At 54.4% G+C, this 11,237-nt stretch overlaps 2 protein-coding genes across 2 annotated transcripts in view; both read right to left on the bottom strand.

The window, feature by feature from the left end:
• Positions 1 to 3: 3 nt before the first annotated feature.
• Positions 4 to 11,237, bottom strand: part of LOC131279787 (bone morphogenetic protein 8A-like) — a 40,791-nt gene continuing 29,557 nt past the window's right edge. The window contains exons 2-4 of the mRNA XM_058303827.2: positions 10,717 to 10,906; positions 10,200 to 10,348; positions 4 to 811 (exon numbers count right to left, since the gene is read on the bottom strand). Coding sequence (XP_058159810.1) covers positions 426 to 811; positions 10,200 to 10,348; positions 10,717 to 10,906 — 725 coding nt within the window. The 3' untranslated portion in view covers positions 4 to 425. The remainder of the gene's footprint in view (positions 812 to 10,199; positions 10,349 to 10,716; positions 10,907 to 11,237) is intronic.
• LOC131279786 (succinyl-CoA:3-ketoacid coenzyme A transferase 2, mitochondrial-like) lies at positions 2,299 to 4,314 on the bottom strand. The gene has a single exon (XM_058303825.2). The coding sequence runs from the start codon at positions 4,300 to 4,302 to the stop codon at positions 2,740 to 2,742; it is 1,563 nt and encodes a 520-aa protein (XP_058159808.1). The 5' UTR covers positions 4,303 to 4,314; the 3' UTR covers positions 2,299 to 2,739.

The raw sequence follows: 11,237 nt of genomic DNA, 5'->3' as shown, positions 1-11,237 counted from the left end.
TTAGGAAAATGCAAATCAAAACCACAGTGAGATACCACTAGACACCCACTGGAATGGCTCTTATTTAAAGTAAATAAATAAACGGCAAGGATGCAGAGAGATAGGACCCCCTGTACATTCTTGGTGGGAATGTGAAATGATGCGGTTGCTGTGGGAAACTGCTCAGATGGGATTGCCAAAGGGCTGACTCCCCGTGAGGGAGGGAACGGGGCAGGTCAGGCTCGGCTCGGTGGGGAGACCTTCCTATAACAAGTGCAGATGCTAGAGGTGCCCAGGCTAGAGCCGAGGGCTGCGAGGGGCTGTGGCTGCCCACAGGGAGGGCCAGGTGGTCCTGGTGGAGGTTTCTGGGAAAGGCCTCCACCTGGAGGAGCCAGGTGAGGGCAGGGAAGGGGACGTCTGGGGCCAGGGACAGTGAGTGCAGAGGCTCAGCGGCCTGGGAGAGCAGAGCGGCCAGTCACCAGGACGCATGGGGCAGGGGACAGTGCCTGGAAGGCGGCTGGAGGAGTCGGCTGGAGCAGCTCAGGGCCCAGAGGGGCTGTGGGCACCTCCTGGTTCTGGTCCGGCCTTTCGCCAAATTCCTGTGTAACCTCAGACACAGGCCCTGCCCTGCCCTCACCAAAGATCCCTGGGAGTTTGTTCGGGTGCGGCAGCTCATTGTTTTTTTTTGGTGGCCTCCTCTTCAGGGGCCGCACTGCCCGAGGGGCTCGAACGGGACTTGGGCTCGCCCTGAAGAAAGTGACCATGAAAGGCTGTTTGGAGCGTGGCGCCCGTCGCCCCAGCAGACCAGCCAGGCCGGGATCCACACTGTGCCCTGGAGAGAGAGGAGAGAGGCGGTCACTCGCGGGCGGTCCCTGCACGTGGACACAGCCGGGACCAGTCTTCTGGGACCGGGGTGTGTCCCAGAGCATGGAGATTGAAGACCTGAGGGACCCGCTGTGCCTCAGTTTCCTCATTTGATGACCTGAGTCCTAGGTCTACCCTGGCTCCCTGCGCGGCAGTGCTGAAGGAGATGATGGGCGCACAGGTCCTCTGAGAGGGGCACGCATCATTAGTGGTAATCATGAAAACTGACATTTACATAGCATTTTACAAGTTTCAGAGATACTTCCCACAATTCTCTCATTCAATCTATTTCATACTTTACAAGAAAACTTTAGAGTCATTGTTTAACAACCCAGAGTCCCACACTCAAGAGTCAGGGCCTTCACTGTGGTCTGGGACTCTGCGCTGTATCTCCCTTCCCGTGTCTTCTGGGGATGTCATGTAATTATGACATGTAGCTAAGTGTAACAATTCCCAGATCAGTGAGTGTTTCTCTGCCAAGCTCCTCCCAAGAGCACAGCATCAATCATCTCCCTGACCCCCCCAGTGAGGCTCAGAGGGGCTGACATATAAACAATTGATGGGAATGCCACAGACCTGCTTCGAGGTGTGGGGCATGCTGTGGCCTTCCCTGTGGGGCCAGATGGAACATGCTGCTCCTCTTGACTCAGGATGCCCCGCGAGGCCCCAGCCTCACCCCATCCAGGTACAGAGTGCCTTGGCAGCTCCCCTACCCTATCCTATCCCAGGGCAGGCAGTCAAGCCCTGCTTCATATGCCCTCCACAGCCAGGCCCAGGCCAAATGTTGCCCCCATCTTTCCCCAAGGTTTCTTTCTGCTCTGGGTGTCACCTGAGCTGCTGTCCCACCTTAAATCATAGTTATCCAGACAGGCCCCCTCAAGTGTGCGTGCCCCCAGAGCTAAACTTACAAAGAGCATGCACCAGGTCAGGTACGGTTTTTAGCACTTTACATGTACACATTCCCTCGTTTCTCTCTTTAATTTTTAAGCCTATGGATTCAGGATAAAATATCTGAGCCACTGTTGGGTTACAAGGGAGTATTATTCAGGAGACAAGTTTGGGCTTCAAATTTAGAGAGGAAGGATCTAAATCTCTGGTCTGGATAACTGATTTAAGATGAGAAACTCTTCTGACTTTGTCAGTTCTAATGCTCCTCGGTATTACCATCACCTGTAGCCTTGGCAGAACACAGGTGCTTATTTCTAGAGGAAACTTCCTGGTGAGATGTTGGCCCCAACAGGCTCTCCTGTCTTTCCCATCAGCCAGTTCCCACTGAGTGGGTCTTGCTTTCATTCTAGGGACATCCATTTAGCCACGAGGAGGGAACGCTTAGGGGAAATAGGTGAGCTACAGGGAAACAAAATTTAGCGGCAAAATGAAAGTGACTGGAGATGAAGCTATGGGGAAATAAAATATAGCAACAAAATGAAAAGGAAAGTCAGAAGGAGCCAAATGTCCCTATGTTTTTCATGGTACTAGTAAAATGAAGCCTTATATTTACTCTGCATAGAGTCATTTCCACCCTCATCGTGTTTTTCGACATTTCAGGATTCAATGATGAGGAAAAGCATATCAGTGAACTTCCTATATGATCATCTAAAACCCATCTAACTTAATGTAAATATCACAGACAGTGAAGAGGGCATCCAATGCCACATTGACTGTAGCAGAGAGCTTTCTCAGCACTTATAGAGCATAAGATAAGCTCCTATGTGTGCCTTCTATTTAATTCAAGTCAACTCCCTCTTGAGAGAACCAAGTCTATCAAACTGTCGAAAGTTGAGATGCCAGGAGAAAACTAGTGAAGCAGCTTGTGATTACGTAGTCCTCATCATAAATCTTGTGGGGCTGAAATGAAAAACACACAGTTCTGTGACAAAGGTTTCGTTCACACTTTTAAGCTGCAATTTGCTGCATTGGCCTGAGGTTTGGGGACACGGTAAAGGCACAGCCCGTGCACTTTTTGATGTCATCCACTGTCAGGCCTTCCCACAGTTCGATCAGCGTCAGCCCTTTCATTTTGTCCACGTCAAACACGGCCTTTTCGGTGATGATGCGGTTCACACACTGCTTCCCAGTCAGAGGCAGTGTACATTTATCCACGATTTTGTGTTCCTTCGCCTTTGTGGAATGCTCCATGGTGACCACCACTTTGGTTTTGGGACTGGATACTAAATCCATAGCCCCTCCCATTCCATTCACCTTCTTTCCGGGAATCATCCAGTTAGCCAGGTCCCCGTATTTGGAAACCTGCATTGCCCCTAGCATCGTCAGATGGAGGTGCCCCCCTCTCACCATGGCAAACGACTCGTCGCTGGCGAAGAAGGAGGCCCCGCGAATGACGGTGACGGTCTGCTTGCCCGCGTTGATGAGATCCGCGTCCACCTCCTCTTTCAGCGGGAACGGACCCAAGCCCAGCACCCCGTTTTCACTGTGAAGGTGGACAGTGATATCTGGGCTGATAAAGTTGCTGGCCAGAACGGGGATTCCTATGCCCAGATTAGCATACATGCCGTCCTCAAACTCAAGAGCCGCCCGCTTGATGATGCGCGTCCTCGTGTCATCTCTGGGTTTTTCCTCTTCCTCTTCCCGGACGGTTAAACGCTCGATTCTTTTCTCATAATGTTTTCCCTTTATCAGACGATCTACATAAATGCTGGGAACGTGGATGTCTTCTGGGGGAAAGGATCCGACATCCACAATTTCTTCAACCTCCACCACTGTGGTGTCTGCAGCTTTGCACATGGGTTCGTTGAAATTCCTGGCGCTTTTCCTGAAGATCACGTTTCCTGCCCGGTCTGCCTGCCACCCTTTCACCAAAGCAAAGTCTGCCGTGATGGCTTCCTCCAGGAGGAAGTGCCGGCCGCCGAGCTCCCTCACCTCCCTGGGCTTGCTGGTCACGGCCGGGTGGCCGTCGTCGTGGTACCGGATGGGCGCGCCGCCTTCCTGCACCAGGGTCCCGTAGCCCGTGCGGGTGTAGAAGGCGGGCACGCCCGCGCCGCCCGCGCGGATCCTCTCGGCCAGCGTGCCCTGGGGCGTCAGCTCCAGCTCCAGCTCCCCGGCTAAGAACTGCCGCTCGCACAGGGGATTCCCCCCCACGAAGGAGCAGACGATGCGCCGTATCTGCCTGGTGCGCAACAGGAGGCCCAGCCCGTGGTCCTCCACCCCGACGGTGTTGCTGACGACGGTGAGCCCTTTCACGCGGGTCTTCAGCAAAGCCCCGATCAGGTTCTCCGGAATTCCGCAGAGCCCGAAGCCCCCGACCAGGACCGTCGCCCCGTCGGCGATGTCCTTCACGGCTTCCGCGGGATCCGAGTACAGCTGGACGCGGAGACGAGCGCTGGTGGCCAAGCTGCACGCACAGCCCCCGGGGGCAGCCGGGCGGCCCCGCGCGCCCCCCGAGAGGCCGGCGCGGGCGCGGAGCCCCAGGCGCGAGCAGAGGAGCCGCAGCGCCGCCATCGCCGGGCCGGGGTCCCAGAGCCCCGCCGGGGAGGGGCCCGAGGGGCGTGTGCGACCCGCGAAGCCGCGCCGCCGCCGCGTCACAGAGCGGGGAGGGCGCCCCCGCGGTGACGCGCCCCGGCCGCGGGCGCGGGGGCTCGAGTCCTCAGAGGCCCTGGAGCCGGCGCCGACGAGGGCTGGGGCTCGGGGGGACCCACCGCGAGCCGGGGCGGGCAGGACGCGAAGGCACGCGGCCGGCGCGGGAGAGCCTGGCGCGCACCCGCGGCGCGCCCTGGCCCCGACGGGAAGGGGGCTGCGCACACGCCGCCGTCCCGGGGGCGGAGGACTCGGCCCCGGGGGCCAAGGCTGCGCTGGTGGCCCGAGTCGGCGTCACTCAGGCGAGGCCTCGCGCCCAGCCCCTCCGGCGGGGGTGCTGCTGCCCTCCGTCCAGGCCCCGTCCCCAGCCCACAGGCCCCCGCGCAGGGAGAGCCGAGCTCAGAGGCTCCTGGCGGGGGGCACTGACCGCAAACCCCTTCTGGCCCGACTGACCCCGTGGAGCCTCGGCAGAAACTCCAAACCCCTCTGAGCGCCCCCTCCTCACCCCCCCCCCCCCCCCAGGGACTGTAAGAAGGCTCTGAGCGATGACCATATGGTGATGGCACCAAGGGGGTAGTAGAGGAGTCACAGGCACTCCTCCCCGAGTGCTCACCATGTGCGGGGCACGCGACCTTATCTAACCCTGTTGACGCCTCCGAATGCCTGACCCCGCCCTGCAAGAGCCAAGTCCCTTCCTTGTGGCTGCAGGACGCCGTCTTGCACAGCCATCGGTCAGGGAAGGGCGGTTGCTCTTGCAGTCTGCCCTCCCCTCTGCCCTGAATCCACCCCCCTCCCCTTCTGGAACTCGTCAAGGTTTTTGCACTTACCCTCCCTTTCCACTGACTCACTCCCCTGAGCAGGAGGAACTGAGCCGCCATCCTAACCAGAAAGGCCCTCCCTTAACCCCACATGTCCTCCAGTCGCCACCCACTCTGCTCCCCTCAGCAAAGGTTCTGGAAAGAGGTGTCTGCTGTCTGTGCTGGGCTTCTCAGAGCTCCCTCCACCTTCTCCAGTCACGCTGTGTCCCCACACTCCATGAGCTGCTGGGATTAAAGATGTCAGCAACCTCCACCCGGCTAAATCCCCTGGTCACCTTTCCCTCCTGTCTTACTCATACCCTCACAACAGGCCACAGGTAGTGATTCCCTCCTTCAGGGAAGCGCCCCTCTTGGGACTGGGCCACCTGATCTCGTCTTCCTGCCCCCTCCCTGCTCCTCTGGGTCTCCCTTGCAGCCCCTCCTTGGCAGGAGCTCTCGATGTGGGAGGAGCCAGAGCTTCTTCAGCCCTACACTCCTTTCCTAGGTGCCCTCATCCCACCCTGTGACTTTAAATCCACTTAGTGGCTCCCACACCTGTGTCTCCAGCACTCTCCTCTCCCTGGAAAGACATTTCCACACAGAGGTCTACGAAAGGTCTCAGTCACAGAACGGCCAAAAGAGAACTCTTCCTTTTCTACCTCAAAACTGTTCCTCCTCTAGTTTTCCCAACTCAGGAAAAAAGAAATCTGTTTAAAAATTCAGATGTGATGCAGGATCCCTCCCTTTCCCTGGCCTGCACACCCAGCTGTAAAGCCCTCAGGTCCTCCTTCCTCTACCACATTCCTAATCCACCCCCTGCCTGCAGCCCCTGCACCCACCCAGCAAAGACAACCCTCACCAGGCCCCCAAGCGGCTCCTGCAGCTCTGATGCCACTCGTGCTGCCACAGTGCACTCTCCCTTGAAGTCCGAGGGTTCTTTATGCTTCACATCTATTTAAATAAATGTTCAATTTTAAAATCGTGTAGTTTTACAAAACTACTGCAAAAACAACACAGAGATCCCATTCCCCCACCACTTGGCCCCCTCTAGTTTATTTTCTATTTCACTAGTTACTATGGGGCATTTATCACAACAGAGCCAAATTTGATACATTATTATTTTTAACTGAACACCAGACTTTATTGCTTTCATTAGTTTCTCCCCCATGTCTTTTTCTGGCCAGGATCCCATCCAGGACAGCACATGTAAGCAGGTGATAGGGCTCCTCAGGCCTTCTTATTTCCTTGTTTCCAATTTTGAGAATCCACATCAGGTATTCTTTTTTTTTCTTTTTTAAGGGCATATATCTGGGGTAGGAGCTTACAGTTAGCAGTCCATAAAGCATAAGTTACTTCCCTCACCAATGCCTGTCACCATGTGTTGGAGCAAAAGGCTGCTGATGCCTGCAAGGGTCCAGCCTTGTCCTCCTCTTAAGGCTTTGTGGTCCCAGCTTCTTCCAATAGCAGCTGTAGGTTGGGGTAAGACTCCTCTCTCTCCCTGGTCTCGTTTCTCTCTGGGCTTGCAGCTGTGCTCTCTCCACAAGCCACAAGGCCAGCTGTGAACTATCAGGCAAACGGCTTGTCTCTCTTCCCAGGGCCTCTGCCACATCAAATGGAGCCTTCTCTCTTTCCTCAGGTATCTGCTTCTTTCTCCCACGTGTTTCCTTTCTGGGGCTCCAGCTCAAAACTCCCACGTTCTCTTCTGCCATGCCGTTTTTCTATGTGAGTCCCCACCCACCAAAGGGGCAGGGACTCAACGTTCTACTGACATGGACCAATCAAAGCCCTAATCATAACTGAATCATGCCCAGAGGAACAGACAGTTTACAAATGTAATCCAATAGCTATTTTTGGAATTCATAACCAAGGCCAAACTGCCACACGACCCAATTAAAAAATGGGCAAAAGACATGAATAGACATTTGTCCAAAGAAGAAATACAAATTGCAAAAAATACATGAAAAAAAATGTTCAATATCACTAATTAGGGAAATGCAAATCTCAAAGCTACAATGAGATATCATTTCACACCTATTAGAATGGCCACTATTAAAAGGACAGAACTACAAGTTTTGGGGAGGATGTGGAGAGATGGGAACACTCATTCACTGTTGGTGGGAATGCAGAATGGTACAGCCACTGTGGAGGACTGTTTAGCAGTTCCTAAAGCTGGGATGTGAACAGACACTTGCACACCCATATTCATAGCAGCATTATTCACAAGTGCCAAAAGATGGAATCAACCCAGATATCTATCAATCAATGAATAAACAAAATGGTATATACAAAGGACAGACTATCATTCTAAGAAGGAATGAAGACCTGATGCATGTGACAACATGGATGAACCTGGAGGACATTATATTGAGTGAAATAAGCCTGACAGAATAGGACAAATATTGTATGATCTCATACTAATGTGAAATGAGTATAATAGGAAAACTCAGAGTTAGGATGTAGAATATACATTACCACGAAATAGAATGGGGGTAATAAATGGGTAGCTGAGGCTTAATTTGTGCTCAATTTCAATTTAGGTCAATTCTAAATGTTTGTAAATATTTGTATAAATGGACAGAGGCAAGGGTGACACATTACTGTGAGTATAATTAACAGCACTGGATTCTGCTTATGAATGTGATTGAAAGGGGAACTTTCAGGTTGTGATTGTTACTAAAAGGAAAGCTAGAGGATAAAGTATGGGACTGTATAACATAGTGAACCTGTGGTATACAATGATTGTGGTAAATAGTACAAATATAAGAATGTTCTTTCCTGAACTGTAGCAAATGTACATCACTATTACAAGGTGTTAATAGGGTGGTAAGTTGGAAAAAATACACCTATTAACTATACACTACACTCTTAACTATAGTTAATAGTCACTATTTTAATATTCTTTCATCACTTGAAAGGTACCACACCAATGTAAAGTGTCAATAAAGGGGGATAAATGAGAATGTTACTTGACTTTTATGTAAACCTACAAATTCGCTATTAAAAAAAAATTTTTTTACAATAAAAAAACGCGCTGAGTGATAGAAAGCAGACACAAAGTACTATATATGGTAATATGGTATGATTCCATTTCTATAAATATAAACAAATCTCGAGTCAGAATTAGACTAGCAGTTATAAAGGGCTGGAGAAGGACAAATGGATTGGGAGGTAACCAAGGGGTATAGGGTTTTTCTTTTTGGAGTAATGAAAATGTCTTAAAATTTACTGTGGTGATATTTGCACAACTGTGTTATAGTAAAAGCCTGATTGTACACATTGGATGGAATGTATGGTATGTGAACATACCTTAATAAACAAAAAAATATTGTTTTAAAGACAAATACACAATTTAGGTCCCAAATAAACCACCCAAATAAAGCAGTATCATGGTTAGTCAAAGCCTAATAGAGCTTCTCAACAAAATTAATAAGAAAGGGGGAAGGGGTGGGGTATATGGGAGTCCGCTATATTTTCAATGTGACTTTCATGCAGTCTGAAACTTGTCCACAAACAAGTTATTATAAATATAAATATAAATATAAATAAATATAAAAGAAAGGCTTATGTAAAAGAGAAATCCATTTTTAACAGTATATGGTAAAGTCCCTTCACCCTTTCTCCTGTGCAGATGCCCCTACCAGCTATGTTCCCTGAGGTGCGGCCAAGCCCTGAGCATGAGGTGCTGGCTGTGGTTTTGATCCATGATATTCCCTTTTTCTTGGTAAACCAAAAACCCTTGGGCTGGAACTTGCCCTCAGCATTCAGTCTTTTGCTTGGAGCATCACAAGTGCACTCTTCTCAGCAACTTCCTTAACTCTTTGGGTTACCTTCACACACCCAAGGATAAAGATACTGCTGGAGTCACTGTGGGAACTGCCACTGGCCAACGAAGACCAAGCTGAGCCGCAGCGGCCCGAGCCCGCCTCGGGGACCCTTCCCACCCTGCTGACCTCCCGCCGCGCTGCACCCGGTCAGGAGCTCCACGCGCCAGCCTTCATCCGCCTGCCTGGTGTTTTCCTCAGGGTCACGCGCGGCTGTGTTTTGGGAGGACGCCCACCAAGGGGCAGTGTCCCTGGCGTCTCATCCTCGCCAGGGTACAGACGACCCACAGGGCTCATCTCTGCTGGGGCGGCCACCACCACGCTGGGGGGCGTCTGCCAGGGGTCTGCACTGCGAGGTGACGGCCCCGTCCCCTTGCCATACTGCTCTTTGGCAGCAAGTCGGGAGCCCACGCTTGAGGGGCGGGGATTTGTGCTCCACTCCTCGAGTGGGAGAGTATTTCTAACGGCTCTTTTTTAAAAACCTAGATCAGGGCCTCATCGCTATTAAGGAAAATAAATGGCCGTAAAAGCCCCAAACTCTGGAGCCTTCCTAACGGCCCCTGCCGACCTCTCTGCCTCATCCCCTCGGGCCTCTCCCTCACCCACTCGGCTGCAGCCAGGTCGGCCCCTGGCTGGTCCTCAAGAGGCCCTTTTCGTGCCTGGAGTAAAGGAGGCTCGCCCCGGAACACCTGGTGAGTGCTGAGCGCGGACCCTCGTTCCCCAGAGGAGGCGCAGAGGCGGGAAAGACGCGGGAAAGGAGGTGAGCTGCGGAGGAGGCCGAGGCCGGGAGCTGGGGGCTGGGGGGCTGCGGAGCTGCGCTTCCACCCGGCCTCCAGGCCTAGCCTGGGGCAACCGCTCCTCCTACCGCCTGTCCCCTCTAGAGAGGCCCAGCTCCTCCAGGGCTGCTCTCTAGAGAGAACTACCCTTTCTTGGGGAGGAAAACCCTGACTGCCCCTCTCTTGGCAGCTGCCCGTTGGTTCTGCAGGAGAGGGCAGGACCCGCCCGTCTGGGCTGCTCTGAGCCTGCGCCGTGCTGGCAACGCGCTCTCTTCAGCTCACGGCCCGCGCAGCGGGGAGGCTTCCCATCCCGGCCTTGCAGCTGGAAAGGCTGGACGTGGGCGACCAGGAGGCCGGCGCCACTGCCTGCGCCGCAACAAGCAGCCGCAGAGCCCCGGAAACAGGCTGTGCCAGAGGCCCGAGCTTACCGTCCTCCGTTTCCACATAGAGGCGGAGTCCCAGGTCCTTGGTGCCGTCCAGCAACCAGCGGTCACTGGCTGCTGTGACGTCCATCACCAGCCAGCCCTCGTCCCCAGCTCGGAGCGTCTGAAGATCCAAAAAGAACAAGTCAGACTCCCTGTGGACACGAAAGAACAATTAACCGCGGGCTGGCACGGCGGCCTTGCGTTTCCAGTGCCCTCCTGGGGCCCACCTGTGGAGCAGCGCCCTGCACCGGGCCCTGGGCTGGGCGCCTCATGGGCTTTATCACAGCACAACAGAGACGTTGCTGTGCCCGTGTGCAGGTGGGGAAACTGAGGCTCAGGCTGTTCCTGACCCATCCGAGGTCCCATAGCCAGGCCGGGCAGGCTGGGACTTGAAGCCAGGACTGCCGCTGCGCTCTCCCGCAGGGCCAAGCCTCTGTCCTCTCGGAGGCCGCTGCCCCAGCAAGCTGCCCCTTCCGTCCACTGGGAGGAGCCGCGCCCAGCACTGGGTGGAGGAGGGCACCTGTTGGCGTGCTGCGCGAAGACGGCGAACGTGCTGACGTGCAGGGTCCTGTTGCCCTGGCGAGGGCTCGGCAGCTTATAAACCCGGAGCTCAGCGGCTGCGACCACCTCCCCCGCGGGGATCTGCGTCAGGTCAAACCGGAACTCCTTCCAGCGGGGCTCCTGGGGGGCCAGGGCGCGGTCCGGCTCCACTGCAAGACAGAGCAGGGCCGGTGGTCCCTCGCTGCCCCGGGTCCTTACGGGCTTGGGCTCTGGTCAGGCTGCCCTGGTGAGCCTGGCCCCACCGCCACCGTGTGACCCCCTCCTCGGCCCACAGGCTGCGCCTCCCAGGAGAGAGTTCCCTGGGTCACGCAGTGAAGCGTCCTGAGCACGCAGCCCGGCTCAGCAAGGGGCAGCTTTCATCATTAGCCCGCAGGCCCCCAACACTGCCTGCCCCTGCTCACCCTGTGCTGGCTCGGGGTCCCACGGGGGAGCGACAGGTCCCTGCTCCAGGCGAATGGGGAGATGGACCTTGGACCCAAG

Source organism: Dasypus novemcinctus, chromosome 9, assembly GCF_030445035.2.
Source record: "Dasypus novemcinctus isolate mDasNov1 chromosome 9, mDasNov1.1.hap2, whole genome shotgun sequence".
NCBI classification, from domain to species: domain Eukaryota; kingdom Metazoa; phylum Chordata; class Mammalia; order Cingulata; family Dasypodidae; genus Dasypus; species Dasypus novemcinctus.
The sequence above is the reverse complement of the archived record's forward strand: the minus strand, read 5'-3'. Positions and strand labels throughout refer to the sequence as shown.